Source organism: Panthera uncia, chromosome F1, assembly GCF_023721935.1.
Source record: "Panthera uncia isolate 11264 chromosome F1, Puncia_PCG_1.0, whole genome shotgun sequence".
NCBI lineage: Eukaryota > Metazoa > Chordata > Mammalia > Carnivora > Felidae > Panthera > Panthera uncia.
In genome coordinates this window covers 19,857,163-19,880,120 of record NC_064813.1, presented here as the reverse complement: position 1 = coordinate 19,880,120, position 22,958 = coordinate 19,857,163, and the positions used below count along the sequence as shown (strand labels likewise).

Below are 22,958 nucleotides of genomic sequence, written 5' to 3'. Positions count from 1 at the left end.
AAGTAAATCCTAGAAAACATTTATTCATAGGATATTTTTAACTGTAGTTGCTTTATTCAGTTTTATAATCATATAGAAGTGTTATAAAAACCTTGTATTTGCAGCCAAAAATATGTTAAGCTTCAAGATAGTTTTCTCAACTGTTTACATGGAACACTTCAAATGTATACTGAACTAAACAGAAGATAATAATGAAGTCCCTGATGTATATCAACCAGTTTCAACAATTATCAAGTTATGGCCAAACTTTTTCACCTCTACCCCTCCCTTCCCCTCAAATGCCCCAGGAATACTGTGAAGAAAATCATAGATAATATATAACTACATCTATAAATTTTACTTTCAGAAAGTAGAGTCTTTTTTAACAAACATAACCCATTATCATGATCATTCTTTTTTTTTTTTTTTTTAAATTTTTTTTTTTAACGTTTTATTTATTTTTGAGACAGGGAGAGACAGAGCATGAACAAGGGAGGGTCAGAGAGAGGGAGACACAGAATCTGAAACAGGCTCCAGGCTCTGTGCTGTCAGCACAGAGCCCGACGCGGGGCTCGAACCCACGGACCACGAGATCATGACCTGAGCCGAAGTCAGCCGCTTAACAGACTGAGCCACCCAGGCGCCCCTCATGATCATTCTTAAAAGCATTAACTTCTAATTATCAGTCGTATTTCCAATTATCTAAAGATAATGTCTAAAACAAATTTAAACAACCCTTCCCCAATAAAAAAGAAAACAAAAACAAGAACCTCCACTGGCCAGAAGGCAAGCCCCCAAGTTGTCAGAGGAATATCCAATATAGAATGATGATTAAAATTATGACATAGTTCAATCACAGGAGATCATAGAGATACTAAAAATGTTTTCAACATATAATGATATAGGAACATTTAATGGTATGCCATGACAATAAGGCTATAAATCACATGCACAACATGATTTCTATTAAATTAAGAAAAAATAAAGAATGAAGAAAAGGATATATGCTGAAATGTTAACAACAGTCATGTCCACGTATTTGTTTTCCCCTCAGCTTTTTATACATTTCTACGTTTTTTCAATTTCCCTGCAATACATAGTATTATTTTGATAATCAATAGAAAGCATAATTAAAAAAATTTTTTTAATGTTTTTATTTATTTTTGAAGGGGAGAGAGAGAGAGTGAGACAGAGCATGAGCGGGGGAGGAGCAGAGAGAGAGGAAGACACAGAATTCAAAGCAGGCTCCAGGCTCTAAGCTGTCAGCATAGAGCCCGATGTGGGGCTTGAACTCATGAACTGTGAGCCGAAGTCGGACGCTTAACTGACTGAGCCACCCAGGCGCCCCAGAAAGCATAATTTTTAATGGGATGGGAGAGAGTTCCATTTCTGGTAATGTGGAGTAGCTGGTATCTTTGGGAATGCTCATCTGATTATAATTCCAAATTATAAAAACAACTATTTAAAACCACAAGAGAGGGACGAAAAGAAGGCAGAAACTGGAGAACTGATCCTTGAAAGAAGATGCGTTGGATGAGATTTGCACTGGGTTCACTGAGGATGCTTTCTAGTTACCACAATGTGGGCAACTAAAATTCAAGCAGAAGGCCATAGTCTTAATGGTTTCAAAAGTCAGAAGCCAGGTGGCCAGAAAGTGAGGGGATAAATTCTAGAAAGGAAAGAAAGATAAGAAGGAGATTCCCCCAAATCTATATAAAAATGTCATCTAACTCTCTGGCTGACCTTGGAACTGTGCATGTGCAAGGGAAACTCTAAGAAGCCTAATTGAAAACAAAACCTAAAGGAAATTATCTGTTCTCCAAGGAGAGACAGAATTTGAAGTTTGAGTCCAGCGAAGTTAACTGCTTGCTAAAATAAAAATCAACACTCTTCAAAAGAGGAAAACAAAACCATTATTACACTATATGTTAACTAACTTGGATTTAAATAAAAATTTAAAAATGTAAAAAAAAAAAAAAGGAAAAAGAAAAAATACTGAAGAAAAGTCATAAATAAGTTAGTCAGAGATAAATACCATATGTGGAATTCAAGAAACAAAGTAAAGGAGCCAAGGGAAAAATGAGAGACAGAGGCAAACCAAGAAACAGATTCTTAACTATAGAGAACTGGTGGTTACTGGAGAGGAGGTGGAGGGGGAATGGGTTAAATAGGGGATGTGGATTCAGAAGGGCACTTGTGATGAGCACCGGGTGATGTATGGAAGGGTTGAATCACTGAATTGTACATCTGAAACTAATATTATGCTGTATGTTAACTAACTGGAATGTAAATAAAAGCTTAAAAAAAAAAGAGGACAACGGAATCCAGAATCACTATTATGTATCATCCATAATGATAACTATAAAACTTTAAAAATTATCATACATGCAAAGAAACAGAAAAATGTGACAGTTAAGAGGTAAAGCACTAAAAGGACAAAAACAGACCCCAAGATAACTCTTTTGCTATAATTAGTGACAACTAGATGCAACATGGGATCCCAAAGTATCTTGTAACAATAACAAAAAGGATATTAGTGAGAAAACTGGGGACATCTGAATAATGTCCTTAACTTAGTTAATAGTACTGTACCAATGTTGATTTCCTGGCTCTGATAACTATACTTCTGTAAGATGTTAGCACTGGGGGAAGGTAACATCTTATATGGAATATAAGAATATGGAAACTCTCTGAACTATCTTTGTACCCTTTCTAAGTCTGAACTGAAAAGCAGAGATTCAGTCTGAATTACAAAAATGAAAGGTATGTTAACTAACTAGAATTTAAATAAAAATTTGAAAAACAAACAAACCCCCACCAAAACAAAATAAACCTTAGATTCCTTAACATTAAATTGTCGTTGTGCATGTGATTGTTGTGAAGTTCAACTGGGGATATTTTTGAGAAAATATAGAGAAGAAAATGGAGTAAAAATGAGTTCTTAAAACAATTATAATGTAGTTCTGTTGCTAAGATACTAATGATGTATTTGATCAAATAATTTGATTCTTTTAATATATATTTAAGGAAAATTTTTAAAAAGGAAAAACTACCACTTATCAAATTCAAATGGATGTCAAATGGAATACTACACAGCAATAAAAAGGAATTATTAATGCATGCAAGAAGAATAAATCTCAAAGACTTTATGCTTTGAGAGAGTGAAAGAGACTAGTTTCAAAAGGCTACGTACTATATGACTCTATTTATATAAAAGTCTGGGGGCGCCTGGCTGGCTTAGTCGGTTAAGGGTCCGACTTCGGCACGGGTCATGATCTCACGGTTCGTGAGTTCAAGCCCCGTGTTGGACTCTGCTGACAGCTCGGACCCTGGAGCCTGCTTCAGAATCTGTGTCTCCCTCTCTCTCTCTCCCTCTCTCTCTCTCTTCCTCCCCCGCTTGCACTCTGTCTCTCTCTCTCTCAAAAATAAAGATTAAAAAAATTTTTTTTTAATGTCTGGAGAAGGCAAATACAGTGATGGAAAAGAGCTCATTGGTCACCAAGGGTTAGGGATAGAGAGTGGGTGTGACTACAAGGGTACAGCACAAAAGAAATTTTTAGGGTGATAAAAGTGAATTTTGATTATACTTATATAAATCTACATATATGTTAAAATTCCTAAAATAAAAAAAATAAAAAATAAAAAAAGGAAGACCCAACGATATGCTGTCTACAAAAAACTCATTTTAAAAATAATATTGCACACAGGTTCCCTCTAAAAGATTCTAACTTCTTTCAAAATTTGCTATTTCAAATGTCCTATGATCCCACTAGGAGAAATTAATAGAGTAATGGAGCCATTAAGTGAGATTACAGGATCTATTATGATCTGGAATAAGGATAAAAGCTTTTGGTACAATGTGACATATCTGACTCTGACAACTTTTCAGCTTAAGAATAATATTATTGCTTAAAATGTAAAGTCAAATTTGTGAATATTATAATAATGTTTTTGTATGGCAAAGAAAAAAAATTTTACTGTGGTAAAAAAATTCTGACCAACTCAGAAAAATTTTGAAAACAACTTCTATATAACTTGAATATGAAATTCAGTGTAAGACACGCTTGCCCTGTGTCCCTAATAATGATTTAATCTAATTTTTAAAGACTTTGATCTACTTCCATTTTGGGGAATACAGTGAACCAAATACCCTGAGAAACTATTTGCTACAAACTCCTAGAAATGTTGGGTTGAAGACAAGAAACTTTTTTAAAAAATGTGTGGCTAACTTGAAAGGAAGGATTTCTTCCCCTAGAGGCCAAAACAAAGAGGGAAATAAAGGCAAAGCAGTAGTTACAAGAAAGGGCACTATAGCTGCCCATGGAGGATTTTCTCTCAGTGACATAGGGGCTCGGGATTTAATACTCCTTCAAATACAAGGACCCCATCTCTACTCTACCACCTCTATGTCTATCTAAGGGATCTTCAAAGGGCTAAAATGTAGACTAAAACAATTCCCTTCTTGGCAGAGAAAGGCAGAGTAGATGGAGAAAAATAAGTCTTTTAAAAAAATGTTTATTTATTTTGAGAAAGAAAGAGAGAGGGTGCACACAAGTGGGGGAGGAGCAGAGAGAGAGAGAGGGAGCGACAGAATCCCAAGCAGGCTCCACACAGTCAGCGCAGAGCTCAACACGGGGCTCGATCTCCTGAACTGTGAGATTGTGACCTGAGCCGAAATCAAGAGTCAGACGCTTGACCGATGAGCTACCCACGTGCCCTGAAAAATAAGTCTTTTATAAGAATTTGTAAACATCCCTTAGTTGGATTTGGAGTTGAAATTTCCACTACGGCAATGTACGGATGTTCCCAACCAAAACATATAAAAAACTGCCCTAAGTCAGTATAGCCCTTGGTACCAGCAAAAGCAAACAAAAAGCATTTCAGAAGAGATACACCCTCACTCTAGGTGGCAGCAGAATTCCCACAAAGTACAGATATAAGCTTAAATGATGAGTGCTCAATCCAAAATTAGAAAATGCATAAAAATACAAACCATTCTGAATAAGGATTAGCAGAAATAACAGAGAATTAGTACTCCAAGGACTCTGGATAATAACAGAAATTATAAAATAAAATGATGAAAATTATCTAAGAAATATAAAAAAAATCACACTAGTGTAAAAGTGTACACAGACTTGAAATAGAAATGACCCATCTGAAGAGAATTAGTGAATTGAAATATAGAACTGAGGAAATAATGCAGAATGGAACACAAAGAAACAGATATAAAATACAAAAGGTTAAGATAACAGGTAAAAAAGAACGTCAAGTACCAAGAAATTTCCAACAGAAATTACAGAAGAAAAAAAATAGAGATCAGGCAGGGGGACAGTATTTGAAGAGATATTGGCTGAAAATATGCCAGCATTCATGTGAAAAGCTAAACTACTTCTTAATGAAAAATTATATATTGAGGAACTGAATTTCAGAAAGTAAGTATCAAAATTTTATAGGCAACTCACATGATTAAATCTTCTTGTGAAGGCAACGGCATTTGGTGCAGAACTGTATTTTTCTTTTTTATTCCATCCACAACTTGAAAGCTCCTGAAAAAATAGGTTAAAAATAAGTTCATGAAATAGCCCAGTTTTCTTATTATATTAGGGGTTTCACAACATTAAAGACAGTTGTGTCCCCTCCTAGAACCATTTTATTCAAGAGGAACATATCTAATACTGTAACCATTCAGTTAAATCATAAAAACAAATTTTACCCGTAGAATATAAGAGGGCAAAATTCCCTATTAGAACATAGGTAACTAGACCTACACTCCACAGGGAGATTGGTGGATTCTCCTTCTGAAGATATTGGAGTGTCAACAGGAAGGACCTATAGATGAGAGCTAGGCTTCCTACAGTTCCTACAGTGAACCCTACTAGTTGTCAAGCCCCATTCCCAGTCAGTTACTCAGAGCTTCCAATCAGCTTTCCAGTACCTTCTTCTTTGAGCTGACAGCCAACTACCCCATATATGTCATGAAACCTCTAATAAAAGGGCTCTTGATACCCCACAGGGTCTGTCAATAGAATTCAAAGGGCTCAATAAACTTAAAAACTTAAATTTCTATTTTATACTAACTTCTGATATGACATTCCTTTTTATCTTAAATGTAGAATACAGATTACAGAAGAACTGGCAATGCATGTGACGTTACCATTGATAAAAATCACAGATATTTTCATTTTCATATCACATTACAGTTAGTGCAGATAGCTCAAAACTATCATTGATACGCATCACTAGTTTGATATTATGAGCTCATCATCTCTGGATCTTACTTAATGTTAACATAAAAGCACATATATATTGCTATGTGACAGTTTTACAAAATACTTTGGGAAGTGTATTTTAATAGAATTGACTTCCTTTGATTTTAAAGAAGGGTTCAGATTCATAGGCTTCATTCAGGGGCCAAGGGAGTCCAAGGTTCAAAACAGGTTAAATATCCTGCTATAATACCAATAACCACCACCAAAAAGAGATAGAATCTATAGGGGAAAAAAAAAAAAAAAGACTCTGAGGAAGCTGAGTTAGGGAAGGGAACCAAAAAAACTGAGAGAAGAGAAAGACAGAACCATATATTTACTACTCTCAGATAAGAATAGGTATTGCTCCCATTAGGCAAAAACAGGATACGTTCTATTCAGAGAACAAAACACAGCCTTTGGAAATGAAAAACACACTAAGGGAGATTTTAAAAATCACTGTAAGAGTTGTGAGATAAAGGTGATAGAATCTTTTAAAAAATAAGCTCAAAACAGGATCCAAATATTCTGTTAGAGAGTCCGTAAAAGTCAATGTCTGAATAATAACAGGAGTTTTATAATTTTTTTAATGTTTATTTATTTTTGAGAGAGAGACAGAGTGTGAGTGGGGGAGGGGCAGAGAGAGAGGGAGACACAGAATCTGAAGCAGGCTCCAGTCTCTGAGCTGTCCGCATAGAGCCCACATGGGGCTTGAACCCACAAACTGCGAGATCATGACCTGAGCTGAAGTCAGACCTTAACCAACTGAGCCACCCAGGTGTCCCAATAACAGGAATTTTAAGAGAGAACAGAGAAAATAGAGAAAAATATCTTACCCCCCCAAAAAAATTTTTTTTAGTTTTATTTTAGAGAGAGAGAGTGTCTGTGTGCATGGGCATGCAAGCAGGGGAGAGAGGGAGACAGAATCTTAAGCAGGCTCCCTGCTCCACATGGAGCCCAACATGGTGCTCCATCATGCGATCCTGGGATCATGATCTGAGCTGAAATCAAGAGTTAGATGCTTAACTGACTGAACCACCCAGGTGTCCCCCCCGGCCCCGCTAAATTTTTTAATGCCCCTCCCCTAAGAAGTTTAAGAACAAGATCTGTCTAGTGTTCTTTACAGTGGATTAAATTTTTAAAACCCTCAAAACAAGGCCTAGCCTCAAAAAAACTGTAGCACACTGGAGACTAAGAGATTAAATCTGTAAGATTCAAAAACAAAACAAAATAAAACTAGATCACACGCAGATCAAAGTATCAGATACCTCAACAGCAACACTGAAAGATAAAGACAACTGAAAACAAAGTCTTCAAAATCCTAGAATTCTGTCCAAACAAAAAAATGAATTAAGTATGAAAGTATACTACAGACATTTTCAGACATGCAAGTGTCAGAGAATTTGTTTTCTAGGGACCTATTCTCAGCTAGGAAAATATGTGGTTCCTCAAAACAAACGAGCAAATTAAGAAAAAAAAAAAAAAGACATGGGATCCAAGAAACTGAGCAACCAATACAGAAAGAAAATATTGCAAAACCCAGATTATCAATAAAGGGAGATCCTGGGACATAGCTGTGAGCAGAGCTTAAGAACAACAGTCCAGATAGTAACTAAGCAAGAGGTAAGAGATTCCAAGAGAGATACCTCTCAAAAATGAAACAATACCTAAGTGTTTGAACACACTGAGAAGACACATTCACTATATTCACTTCTGGCAGAAGAATTAGTGACAAGTATAGAGAAAGCTTAAGTAAGTTGTTAGCTCAAGGAACACAAAATTTAAGTAATCATGGCTCCACTGTAAAGAATAGTTGAGCCATGATTACTTATTCATGTCGAAACTGTGACATAACTATATGCGAAAAAGAGGAGGAACAGAACTGTATAAAGGTCAAGGGAAACAATATAAAAGTGTGAAATCATTTTCTATAGTACAGAGTCAATATATCATATCTAAAATTTTAAAAATCAGGGGCGGCTGGGTGGCTCAGTCAGTTAAGTGTCCGACTCTTGCTTTCAGCTCAGGTCATGGCCTCGCGGCTTTGTGGTTTCAAGCCCTGCATCAGGCTCTGCACTGGCAGCTCAGAGCCTGCTTGGGATTCTCTCTCTTCTCTCACTCTGCCTCACTCTGCCCCACTCTGCCCCACTCGTGCTATCTCTCTCAAAATAAATAAACTTAAAAAATTTTTAAAACCATAAACAATAGACATTTAGACATATTATTTGAAAACTGGACATAAATTCCTGCAAGAAGGAATAGTTAAGGCACTGGATGAGCATGGGGCTCAAGGATGGAGGCCGGTGGAAATACGGGACTTCTTAAATGTGATGTATGCCTGTCTTCCATAAAATTTTAAAACAGAAACAGAAAGAAATGGACTGAGAAGGGGACTGAGGAAACAGTTATGGTGATACTACAAAATCTAACTAAAACACAAAAATTAAGGTGATGTTTGTTTCCTTATATTGGAAAAAGTGGTAGATTCAAGATATCTTGGAGGCAGGCAGGATTTGGTCAAAAATTGGATCCACACAATGTAAGCCAAGAATGAGGTGTCCAGAGGTACCAAGACTCCCAAGTTTTCGGCTTGAGTAATGGAGATGAAGAATACTAAAGGAAGAAATGGCAATCATTGTTTTAACACAGCGGACAAGCAGTAAATGCTCTGAAGATATCAATTACTTTTTTAAAATCTAAAGCTAGATCACAACCTTCAGATTTGAAATTACTAAAGGAAAATATGGAACAGAAACAACTCTACAGTAAAAAGACAACTGCTTGTTAGCCTAGATACAGGCTCATTTCACATTACCTCCTTGTACGGACAGAAAATATTTAGTGACAGATACTACACGAACATGAAAATGACATGACAGCTATATTAAAAACATCAAACTTCTAGAAAATATTTTTTCTAAAAATATTAATATAACCATATTAATGTAACTACATAAAGATAGCATATTTTAGGACAAAATTCCTCGGATTAGATCTACAAATACCGAGCTCATTTTAAACCAATTAATATAACTTCCAAATACATATTAATGCTATTAATATACAGTGTCTGTGTCAAATTGATGTCAACATAGCCATTCGATAGAGTTCAAACTCAGTTATGCAGCTTTACACAAAATGTAAATGTCATTTTCCTGTTATAAGTAAGGCTGTACCATAAATAATGAATATCCTTGCACCTTCTCTGACATTTCTGATCATTTCCTAAAAATATAGTCCTAGAAGTAAAATCACTAGGTCAAAGAGTCTGAACCCTTTCAAGGCTTTGATCCCTGTCAAGCTGCCCTCCTGAAATACCGAGTCATTTATACCACCACTACTGAGTCACTTTCCCAACAGTCTCACCAAATCTGGGTATATTTATCCTCTTTTTGTATATCACTACTTTAATTTCCCCAACTGTAAGGAAGAAGTGCCTTTGTTAAAAGAAGTGAAAAGGGGGGCGCGTGGGTGGCTCAGTCAGTTAAGTGTCTGAGTCTTGATTTCGGCTCAGGTCATGATCTCAAAGTCTGTAAGATCAAATCCCATGGTGGGCTCTGTGCTGACAGTGTGGAGCTTGGGATTCTCTTTCTCCCTCTCTCTCTCAAAATAAGTAAATAAACATTTTTTTAAAAAAATTGAATGAACAAGATTTGTTTTAAAAAGGAGAGAAAAGGGAGGGTGGAGGCTGTGAATCACTTATAAACCCACCACTGAGAGAAAACCTATGAAAACACCTTCCCAATCTTGTTTATGTGCAAAAGGGGGCCTAGTTTTTTGTTTGTTTAAAGTAGCCAGTACTTTTATTGTCCTCTTCTGTGTGATTTAATCTTCTGGTTTTATGCTTAAAACCTTCTCATCCAGAGAACAGGTGTCTTAACAGCAGCAGTGAAAGAATTAACACTAACAGAGATTACCATGTGCTAGGCACTATTATAAGTGCTTTATACATACTCACTTGAACCTATCTTCACCATTATAAATTATTATGATAAACAAGGAACCCAGTAAAAGTGTCAGTGAATTATGGCTTTATTTTTTTACACGAAAACCTTTTGACTGCTTTTCTGACTCTTCAAATAAAAAATAAGAGGTTTTGAAAAATTCATCCAATTCTTAGAACATTTCAACATCATTAACTTAATGGAAAAATGCTTTGTCCCTTAACAGAACCCTTGGAAGCCAACAGAAAGGAGGTGGGGATGAATCAATCTATAGTCACATCACTTGGGAGTACATAGATTAAAATTCCACTGGAGCCCTCTGTTCTAAAGGAATTTGTACTTAAAAACTGTGAAGAGGGGCGCCTCAGTCAGTTAAGCGTCCGACCTTGGCTCAGGTCATGATCTCGCCACTCTGAGTTTGAGCCCTGCATGGGGCTCTGTGCTGACAGCCCGGAGCCTGGAGCCTGCTTCAGATTCTTTGTCTTCCTCTCTCTCTGCCCCTCCCCTGCTCGCGCTCTGTGTCTCAAAATGAATAAACGTTTAAAAAAATTTTTTTTTTTAATGTGAAGAAACAAGCAGGTTTTTTAAACCTCTTAAGATAGTAGCTACCATTTCCCCTTTGAGACAATTCTATATTACTAGCACATCTAATATAATAAACTGTAACTGACAGAGAACAGATTAGTGGTTCGAGGAATTAAGGACGGTGGGAAGTAGGTAGGAGTGGGGCTGGCTGACTATAAAGGGGTAGTACAAAGGAGAGAGATCTCTGTGGTATTGTAATAGTTTTGTATCTTGACTGAGATGATGGTTAGACAAAACAACACATAAGATGTTATAAATAAATAAATAAATAAATGTTATAGCAGTCCATTCCCTGGTTTTGATACCGTACCATGCTTATAGGAGATGTAGCTTCTAGGGAAAACTGGGTGAAAGATAAATGGGACCTCTCTGCGGTATTGTTGCAATTTCATATGAATCCCTAATTATCCCTGTACTATTTTTTGCCAAGTTCCAGTAAATCTGTTACTTCAAAATAAAAAGTTAAACAACAACAATAACAACAAAAATCCATTTAATGAATTATGGAGCTGAAATTGCACTGGGACTCCAAGAAAGAACTCACTAATTTCTTCTTAAACCTTGACATGCATTTGTATTAGCTAGCCTTAGAGGAATTTTGCCCTGCCCCAACTCTAACTCTCAACAGCCACTGAACTTCTCTGAGAAAAAAACTGCTCTTCCCTTTGCCTCGGACTCTGGATCTTCCTCCAAGAGACACTAGGGAACAATCTAAGAAATAAATCCTCCCACCCATGGTATCTTGCATTTGACAGCTGAGCAGCCTAGTCAAGGGTTATCCTATACTAAAACATCTCCCATGAATACCAAAAAGAAAGCTTAGTGACTCAAAGGATTTTTTTAAAGGTCTGATTTAAGAATAGGACTGATTTGAGTTGCGTACACCATGTAAGTCAGCCTCTATTTCAGCAAAGGTTCAATGAAATAGAGCAGCCTTGATACCTCTTAAAATCCGTTCAAATGGATTTAACTTAGAATTTTAAAATCAGGCAGTAAAGAGCAATCTAACAGTAACTCACACACAAAGGCAGTTTTTAACTGGGCATTGAAAGTGTATTTGCAAGAATATTCACGGGTGCATTTTGAGCCCTGAAACTGTCGAGCCCGATTTTCCACTGAGTTTCTTTCGGAAGCACATGGGAAGCAGACACCGCAACTGAGGACCACCTACCCTATGAAAGAATTACTGAATTTCACAGGAGCCACAGCTTCTCTTATGCCTCTTGTAGGTTTGTTCTGTAAAGTCAAATTCTTGATCTAAATTTCATCTTGTAGGTTCCAACACTCTTAAAAGGACTGCTCTAAGGGTGATGTTGTAGGGATACCTAAAGATAGAAGAAGAGAAAAGGCCAATATAGACCAGCATGTAGACAGAGAATGAGAGAAGAAAAGAAAAGGCGATGGAATGTACACAAGACTGCGGGGGTGGGGGGTCCTCACAGGAAGAAGACAGTTTGTTTTTTCACTCAAGTATAGTTGACACATGAGAGAAGATAATTATTGCTAAGGCACTCTTATGCTCAAAAATGCAAAGCTTTTTTAAAGGGATATAATATATCCGTTGGCATTCGTCCTATATGGCTATTTAGAAAGAAGTCTCAGCCACAGACGATGTGCTTGCTACAACTGTATTTTTAATCAACAGAATAAAGTTTTGTAACTATAAAACTGCAATATGATATGTTAGGTCAAAAGATCAATTCTCTTTCCTAACGTACTCACATTCTCTGTTCCCCCTCCACCTTCCTCCCCACACATTAGTTAATTAACTAATTAATTAACTAATGCTGCCCCTGTAACGACAGCCGAGATAAAGGCAGGTGCTACCTTCTGCTACCACCGATGCTGTGGCACACCTCCTCTCCCCGTCAGTCATGTTCCTCTTCACTCCCCTCGTTCTATTCTAAGCCTGACCTTGCTACGTAGTAAGCAAGTTCATGGTGATGAGGAGCAATCATAGAACTTACAAAACAGCCCACCTTGCTTCTAACAGAAAATTTCAAATCTTTCAGGTCTTCTTTGCTTTCTTCAAAGCTCTCACTATATTCATGAATGGTTTACATTTTAACTCTAATGCAAATGATAGTCTTCATTAAAACAAAGACAGAATTATGGTATTCCTGATGTTGGAACTTCGTACGTTGCCAAGATCATAGTCTCTGCATCACAAGAAAGCTAGCATACAGAAAGTTCTTTTACATACTGTCAAAAATATCTCAATTGTAAGTTTTTCAGAAATGTTTTAGTAAGATTCAGAATCACCTATTATGTACTTTCCCTCACTTAACTAGCATTCTTCCTTAGTCTCTAGGGTACCCCAGTTATACAGGAATACAGGAGGGCCTTATCTATCCTCTGTATTTAATGTCTGTTTATTGATACAATCTAATGGCTTACTGTACCGACTTACTGGAAATTATAATAAAGTGTCAAACTTTCTTCTTTGAAGGTAATACACGTCAGAGGACTTTCTGTGAGAGCCGGTCGCTTTGTGAACACTTAAGAACCTCGTAAGAGGCAAACATCATCCAATGTAATGACTACAGTACAGATTTCAAGCACAGTTCACCCTTTTAAGAGTTATTGAAAGTACCAGAGCATTGCAACTAGAAAGAAAATCTGATTGCAAACAAACTTTCTGTCCTAACTTATCCTGTGTTGAGTATAATACTCATTCTGAAGAGAAATCCCATTGATGTAATGAAACATGGAAATGCCTTCAGAAAAAATATAAGCTTTATAGAACATGAGAGAATTCATATTAGACAAAAACCAAACCCCCATGAATGTAATAAACATGGGAATCCTTCAGAACAGTCATTGCTTCCTCAACATTAAAGAACTCACACCGGAGGGAAGTCCTATAAACAGTAAGAGGGTTCTAAAAGAAAACAAACCTTCAAGATCAAGAGAGGATCACACCAGGGAAATCTATATGTATAAGAAATGTAAACAAAACAAAAACAAAAACAAAACCCTAACAAGAGCAGAGCTTCAACTAAATACCAGAAAATTCATACTAGAAATTAATAAATCCATAGAATCCTTAAACTGCCCTTACTAAGCATTAAATAATTCATACTAGGCAAAACACCTAAAAATGTTCCTAATTGGGGGTGGGGGAAAAAAAAACCCAAATTCCTTTTTCCATAAAGAAAACGCGATTTTATAAAAGTCACTTTCTTGGACTAGTAACAGACTCTTGCAGAAATGATTCCAAACACGGTAAACACTAGGAGATGACATGCCTGGAGGCTATACAGTATAAAGCTTGGGAATGGTCACTTACCAAACTCAAATACAGAACAGGTAATATTCTACGCACTAGGGATATATCAGTGAACAAAGCAGACAAAAGTTTTCTGCCCTTGTGGAATTTGTTATAGTGAGGGTATAACAGACTCCCAACCTGTAAGAGTTTGACTCATGATCGCCACTCAACTTGTATCACATCCTTAAGTTTCCTGAAGTTTTAATCAAAATTATATTTATTACTGAGTGAGAACTACACATAACTGCAGCCCTTACTCTGAAGTCACCAATAAAAATAATCCTACTTCCGGGAATTTCTGGAAGACCTAGAAGGTATTATATAGATCCAATGGTCCAAAATCCTTTACTTCATAGATTCAGTAATTTTTTAAAAGGCCAAAGACATGAATTTGATTCTATTAATGGCACGATCTATAAATGGCAAAGCTGAAAAAAACTACAAGTCATCCGGCTCCCTTTTATGTTTTGCCATTGGAAATTATTTTTGGGGATCCAAAGGGCTTTGAAATAAATTTTAAAGTAAATGAAATTATGGAAGTAAAAATCTGTGAGCACCCATTCGGAGCTGTGAATGTTAGACACAGACCAAAAAAGAAAAAAGTAAGTGGCAAAATGCATGGCACTTTATGCCCCAAACTGGTTTTAACTAATGAAAAGAGAGAATGAGTAGCTCCATGTAAGTAAGAGTTGTAAGGACACATGAACAGTAGTTGAATATAAACAATAGAGCTACTAACATTTCTCCTTCTTTGCAATCACTATAATCACAGTTTCAGTAACCATATCATTGTGCGCCCTCCCCATCACTAAGAGATGGTTGCTTACTGAAAGGAGGAAAGTGTGAAAAGCCGGGTTTTGTGTGAGAGGAGGGATCACCACCCACAGACGCTTCCAAATTTGGCCACACTGCTTGGGCCAGTGGGCAAGTGAAGATTCTTAGCATTTCTGTAGCACCAGCTATCAGGGCAATGTGTTCAGATGGAGAGGAATCTGTCAGTATATAGATGACTGGCCGAGCTGAGACCGGTCGCAGGCCCAACAACTACGCACAGACACTAAGGAGTGCTCACATTTCTAGAGTCGATGGGGTACAGCCCTATAAAAACACTGTACTCTTTTAATAAATAATCTTTCAAAGTTGACAGAGATGAGGAAGGAGAGATAAGTTATTTAGGGGGTAAAACCAATTGAAGAAGAAGGAAAACAGGATGGAGAGAAAAAGGAAAAGAAGGACTCCCAGGTTTCTGAATGGCATTAAAAATGGATAGACAGTGCACATCACGCAGACAAGGAACCATTAAAAATAAAAGTGTAGCAAACATTTTTTCTATGTAGTTATGGTCTTACCATGAGTAGTTTTAAAATTACTGATGAACTTTCCTTTAACATTCTTTTCATTGGTAAGAATGTTTTCCATACTTCTGACCACAACACAAAAGAATTAAGAAACAAAGTACCAAAATCTATTCCTTTTCCTTCTTTCAATCTGAGGTACCTTTGAGTATGATACAGGGTTGGAGAAAAACCAGGCTTAGCATTTCGTTTGATTCAGACCTGCTCTTAAAGATGTGATTTTATTTAGCGAGTTTTCTACTGATGACTAAGAACAGTCCCTATATCATAATTTTTTCGACACCTCAAAGATAAGGTTCTACAGTGAAATAAAGGGCTTACAACTTTTCCTTTTTCCCCCCAAGCAGTTTTAGGCATATACTGTATAACAGACATTGTAGATAAGCTACTTCATTCTGAGAAAACAGCTGCGCTTTGTATAGTTGCCCCTTTCTTCCTACAAGTTAAGAACAAGTTTACGTAGAACAAGTCTGGCTAAATTCTACTTAACACAGAAGACTTGGGAATATAGAATTCCCCAAACAGGTAGGAATTACAGGGTCCTACTCAGGGAACTGAATTAATGAGAGATATATATTGTAAAAAGTTCCAGGTAACTCAGCAATTGTCTCTAGTGTAGAAAACTGAGCGAGACTTGTGTGGTTTCATCACCGACCTGCAACTAAAATCACTAAACCGCACAGTTGGATTCAGAAGCTTTATTCTTCTAAGTTTACATTAGTACAGATTTCATTTTAGAAAACGTGAATAAATCATCACCTGAAATAGATATACACATGTAACAGTGAGTTTTGATTAATAATTTTAGTGAACTAAAGATCTTTTAAAGCTTCATCAAGTACATATACAATTTTTAAAGTTTTACATAAAGTTATATAGAGACTTGAACACTGAAATAATGGACAGAAATATCAAGATAAATTTATTCGATTCAGTGATAACGACTATCTTTTCACAGTATGCGAAGTTTTATGCATTTTATGCTAATAAAAAGGCTAATGCATTAGACTGACTGACATCATGGCTTAATCTTTTGTTTATTTGGCGACAGCAAGAGTTTTGACATAATAAACATCTGAACAAACACTTCAGAAAACAACTGGGCAGTCTTTAATAAACTCAAAGACATTCATACTCTACAACTCAAGTCAGTACTTAATGCACTACAGTACATATATTAACATGGGTGCTAGTCAGCAATGTTGAACATAAAAAGTAAGCTAAAGACGACTAAAACAACAGGATGCCTTTCACATAAATCATTTTAAACGTGCAACAGCACATATTGCTAAGGGACATATATACTCATAGAGGAAATATAGCTCAATGCACAGGAATGATACAAATCAATACTGGATAGTGGCTAGCTGGATGGGAGGAGGGAAGAGGGACAACAGGGCAGAACGCAGAGCGGCTCAAAGCACTGCTGAGGTGGGTACAGAGAGGTTCATTTTATTAGTCTTTACGTCTTGTTGTAGGTCTTGAAAATTTCAAAATATAATAGAAAACATTTTTCTGTCAGATGACAAAAGTCCTGTTTATACTGCCAGATTTAATGTAATCTTGAGGACTATACGAGACTAATACATAACAAGAATATTTTTGTGCTACATCATTTCTTTCAACAGTTACTGCTTCAATTTTTAAAAACATTGTCTCACTGAACAAATATTTACTGAACACTGTATTCATCTTATTCAAAATATTGAGCCCCACTACATGCCAGACAGATAAAACAGTGGAAGCAAAATTATCAGTCTCTGCCTTTATGTAGCTTAAAACCTAGTGGAAGCAGCAAGCAAGCAATTAACCAAATAAGCACACGATGAACCACACTTCACACCTCATCACTCCTTCCTTCTTAAAAATACTTCCTTCACTTGGCTCATCTAATTCCGTACTAATAACCTGATTTTCCTCCTAAATCACTCACTGCTGCTTCTTCATCTTTTGAGAATTCCACTTAGCACCAAGTAGGACGCTTCTCTCATCTATACTCACTTTCCTGGTAAGCTCACCTTACACTTTAAGTATCTCTATGGGGACTTCTCTCAAACTAAACTTGCAACCTGGACAAGTAATGTAATATATATCACCTAACTCAATGTTCTAACAGACTTGTAAACACAAACATGTCCAAAGCCGAACTCCTGCTCTTTCCTCCAAATCTGCGGCTCTGGCCTTTCTCCACAAGGCAACATTGCACATAATATTCTTATATGAATGGCAGCTCCAGGAGTTGTGAACACAATAATTTTCCATCTCAGAGAATATCAAGTACATGCTTCTGGCATCAGGCCAAAAACCCTGGCATCACCCTCAACTACTCTTGCACGCAGAGTCTAACAACTTTTCACCACCTCTTCTGATCCCATCCTGACCCAAGCCACCTTGCTCTCTCACCTGGTCTCCTCGATTCAGTCCTTGGTACCACGCCCTAACTCCCTACCTGAGTCAGCAGTCACAGCTAACCTAAAGCGCTACTGAAAATCTCAGTCAGAAACTGCCACTCCTCTACTCAAAAGCGTCCAAGAGTTTCCCATCTTTTTCAGAGTAATGATCTGCAAGGCCCTAGACCATCTAGCCCTCACTCTACCTCCCTCCTCTACTTCACTCCCTCCCTCCATCATGCAGCTCACTGGCCTTTGTCCTGGCTGTTCTCTGCCTGGAACACTCTCCCTCAAACACCCAGGATTCACTCTCTCGCTTCCTTCAGGTCTTTGCTCAGATGGCACATTCACAGTGAAGGCTTCCTGAAACCATCCCATCTGCAATCAAAACCCCCACTGTCCTCACTTTCTATTCTCTTCTGGCTGCTTTATGTTTTTCATGACACACTATCTAGATCACTTCATTCAAATATAAAATCCACCAGGGCAGGAATTTTAGTCTGTTTGCTGCTGTATCTCTCGCAACGAAACCAGCGCCTAGCATGTAACAGATGCTCAGCAAATACTTTTTGAATCACAAAACATCAATGGAAACTTGCAACTGACAAGTGTAGTGAAGAAGCAGAGAGCGCTAGGAGAACCGCCAGGAAGACAAAAAAAGCTTCCCTGAGAAAGTCAAACTTGACCTAAGAACTGAAGGATGAACAGGACTTAACTAGGATGTACACAGGCTCAGTGGTGACAGGGATGAAAAGGCCAGTGTGGCTAGACTAGGATGAGGCAGAAGATACATAAGGAGGCAAAACTATGAGGAGATTTGTGGACCATATTAGGGTAGTTTGTCTTTATCCTCAGAGCAATAGAAAGCCACTGAAGTGTTCTAAGCAGAGGGATCCTTATGAGCAGATTTACACATTCGAAAACATTCCTATGGGTGCTGGACAGAAAAGAGTTTAGAAGGGTCAATGGATGCAGGTAGATCAGGAAGAAGGTACTGCAGCTGAGATAAAATGGTATCTTGGATTGGGGTGTTGGGAGTAGAGAGAAAATGGATAGAGAAGATACTCAGGATGTTAAAAAAAAATCAGTAAGACTGGTATTAAGTTAGATAAGGAAGTGGGACCAAGGGAATTTTAAGGCTCACTTCTGAATTTCACAAAGTAGTGTCCGATGTCTCAGGAAGATAAAAAATTCCCACAGTGACCTGAATTCCATGTCTTCAGTAATTATTACCTAGATCTTCAATGTCCAAAGCCCCTAGTCACTAATGGTTAGTGAGTACTTGAAATGTGGCTACTCCAAATAAAGATGTGCTGTAACTGTACAACACACATTGAATTTCGAGGTCTTAGTAGAGAAAAAATATAAAATGCTCAATAATTTCATACTGATTAAAAGTCAAACTGATAATATTTTGGATGTTGTAGGTTAAATAAAATTATTAAAATTAATTCCATCTGTTTAATTTTTTATTTAGAAAAAAATTTTAATGCTTATTTTTGAGAGACAGAGTATGAGTGGGAGAGGGGCAGAGAGAGAGGGAGTCATACAATCTGCAGCAGATTCCAGGCTCTGAGCTGTCAGCACACAGTGTTACACGGGGCTTGAACTCACGAGCCATGAGATATGACTTGAGCTGAAGTCGGATGCTCAACCGACTGAGCCACCCAGGTGCCCCTCATCTGTTTCATTTTTACTTCACAATGTGGCTACTAGAAAATGTAAAGTTATGTAAGTGGTTCACACTGTGTATCCAATGGATAGGACTACTCTCCTATGAAACAGTAATATGGTCACTGCAGTTTATTCAAAAGAAAAACCTGTCTATAGATAAGACGGCTGAATTTCTGGGCAAAAAAAGTGTAATTTTTGTAAAGAATTTAGTTTCTTTTGTTCAGGGATGTGAGGAAATGCAAGTTTTTGTCATTTAAATACAAAAGCCATTTTCTGTTTGCATGTTATGTGTCGAACAGATTGCTCCTCCTATTGCTAATCTAATGGTTCTACTGAGAGAATCCTCATGGTACAGGGCAAATGTTAGGAAAACACTGAATTGTGGAAATGACAGGGACTCAGAAATCATTCAGGCCCACTCCTTCCTTTTGTACATGACAAACTTGAGATACTAAGACATTAACTAACTTACTTTAAAATCACACTGTCTACACCACTTAAGATACAGATGTTTTCTCTAACTCCTTATAGTAATTACAGCGTTCAAGGCCACTGCACACTTTTATATACAACAAATACACTACATTTTGTTCCCAAAAGAATTAAAAAAATATGTATCTTATGGTACTGAATATTGGTATTATCACACTTCATTTGGGGGTGCAAAATTGTACTTGTATTATTACTTGGTAAGAGTAGAAATAGAAAAAGCACCAGTTTGAAACCCAATTCCTACACTTAGCTGTGCAGCAAGGACAACTGTCTTTCTGTCTTCTCATCAGTACTATACATTACCACACTCAAGTTCATACACACACACAGCATACTAAATGGCTTACAGAGGTAGATGCATAATAAATGTCAGTCTCCTTTTTAATAAAAGTAAAAAATGCCTTCCTTGATCCTCCCTCTTCTCTCTAAAATGTCAACACAGAGTCATACTTTAAAGTCATAAATAAAATAAGGGAAAAAAACTGCTGTAGTGAGTTGTGAAACCCAGTTTCTTATTCCCATTCTCCCACGAAAAAGTTTCAAAGCCTTGGGTGACCATTCACCCTAAGTCTAGTGCCCCCCTCAGAAGAGTGACAAAGCCTAATCATCCAAAATGATTCATCAGTCCTGCCTGTGACTCAGTGATTTGTGTTTATGACTGCCACATGAGTTTCTGACGCCTGAATAGTATATGGACAGTCACATCAAAATCTTTAAACACTGAAACATTAATATGAATCTGACATTTCTAAAACTTCTTAATTTGGGATACTATTAATGACCAATCTGTATATTTAAAAGAAAAGTTCTTAAAACTACTCACATCTGGTTGAATGGCTTTAAATACTGGAACGTCCATTAGCGTTATCTGACCCTGAAATAGAAAGTAGAAAATGACAATTTCTTGGGAATTCTAGGACATGACATATATTCTAACTTAGAATTATATTCTATACTAAAATATATTGAATACTCAAATTTTTACTTCAGAAAAAGAGTCATTTTTATAAGGGATTACAGAAAATGAAAATTTAGCCCTTGTACCATTAAATATGATTACTTCAAATTATCTCATACCTATTCATATTTTCTTGTGACATAAATGAAGTAAAGTTAGAAAATAAAACAAAAAGGGGAGCCTGGGTGGCTAAGTCAGTTAAGTGTCCGACCTCATCTCAGGTCATGGTCTCGCAGTCCATGGGTTCTGTGCTGATCACAGAGCGTGGAGTCTGCTTTGAGGTCTGTGTTTCCCTTTCTTTCTGACCCTCCCCCGCTCATGCTGTCTGTCTGTCTGTCTCTCTCTCTCTCTCTCAAAAATCAACAAATGTTTTTATTTATTTATTTAAATTTTATTTTTTAAAATTTACATACAAATTAGTTAGCATATAGTGAAACAATGATTTCAGGAGTAGATTCCTTTTTTTTTTTAATTAAATTTTGTGAAGTTTATTTTTTTATTTTTATTTTTTAACCATTTTCTCAGGTATTCCTTTATTTATTTTTTCAATACATGAAATTTATTGTCAAATTGGTTTCCATACAACACCCAGTGCTCATCCCAAAAGGTGCCCTCCTCTATACCCATCACCCACCCTCCCCTCCCTCCCACCCCCCATCAACCCTCAGTTTGTTCTCAGTTTTTAAGAGTCTCTTATGCTTTCGCTCTCTCCCACTCTAACCTCATTTTTTTTCCCTTCCCCTCCCCCATGGGTTTCTGTTAAGTTTCTCAGGATCCACATAAGAGTGAAAACATATGGTATCTGTCTTTCTCTGTATGGCTTATTTCACTTAGCATCACACTCTCCAGTTCCATCCACGTTGCTACAAAGGGCCATATTTCATTCTTTCTCATTGCCACATAGTACTCCATTGTGTATATAAACCACAATTTCTTTATCCATTCATCAGTTGATGGACATTAGGCTCTTTCCATAATTTGGCTATTGTTGAGAGTGCTGCTATAAACATTGGGGTACAAGTGCCCCTATGCATCAGTACTCCTGTATCCCTTGGGTAAATTCCTAGCAGTGTTATTGCTGGGTCATAGGGTAGGTCTATTTTTAATTTTTTGAGGAACCTCCACACTGTTTTCCAGAGTGTCTGCACCAGTTTGCATTCCCACCAACAGTGCAAGAGGGTTCCCATTTCTCCACATCCTCTCCAGCATCTGTAGTCTCCTGATTTGTTCATTTTGGCCACTCTAACTGGTGTGAGGTAGTATCTGAGTGTGGTTTTGAAAAAATAAACAAATGTTTTAAAAAAAGAAAAGAAAAATAATTTAAAAATTTGGACAGTTATACATTAAATCAAAATCAAAATCAAAACCAAAAATCAGATCTATTGGTTCATAGAGCAGTATTATTGTGACTATTAAATTGTATTCCCCCTAACAGTAATATAAAATCTGATATTAATAAAAAGGTTTTCTTCCCCATTTATAAAAATCAATGAAACTGTACTGGTAGTGGCAACTCACATCTAAGGGCTGCATATGGCTATGGCCCTATCTCTATCTCAATTAAGGCTACAGATAGAAGACAAAACCCAATAACGTACCAAAGAATAACATGTTATGATTAAATACAGTTTATTCCTGGAATGCAAGAGTGGTTCAACATCAGAAAATCAACAGATGCTGTTAACAAGTTAATGGAGAAACAGAAATTAAATAAATGAACATTTATGTCAGTTCAGAAATAGAAGTTTTTCTAGGTATCTTTCATGGTATCACAATAATGCCTTCAAATTTCATTTTTCAGTTTTTTAGTCTACAAAAAAGTCAAAATACTTCTTACATAGGTCAATAAAGCACAGTGGCTTGGGGAGGTGGTACAGGGAGGGACAAAAACAATCAGCTCAAAGGTAAGCCACTCACTTTTTTTTTTTCCTAATGTGTGTGTATGTTGTTTTTTTGTTTTTGTTTTTGAGTAGCACGCAATGTTACTTTAGTTTTAGGTGGGAAGTATTATTATCTGCCAAGCTGAGAGTGTAACATAGGAAGCTGCTCTAAACCTCTCCCCAGC

The 22,958-nt window shown here is 37.0% G+C and overlaps 1 protein-coding gene across 4 annotated transcripts in view; it reads right to left on the bottom strand.

The window, feature by feature from the left end:
* The window catches only part of RALGPS2 (Ral GEF with PH domain and SH3 binding motif 2), a 169,515-nt gene that overhangs the window by 103,527 nt on the left and 43,030 nt on the right, over positions 1-22,958 (bottom strand). For all 4 annotated transcript variants that reach the window (XM_049634021.1, XM_049634023.1, XM_049634024.1 and 1 more), the window contains exons 4-5: positions 20,759-20,809; positions 5,442-5,525 (exon numbers count right to left, since the gene is read on the bottom strand). In XM_049634021.1, coding sequence (XP_049489978.1) covers positions 5,442-5,525; positions 20,759-20,809 — 135 coding nt within the window. The remainder of the gene's footprint in view (positions 1-5,441; positions 5,526-20,758; positions 20,810-22,958) is intronic.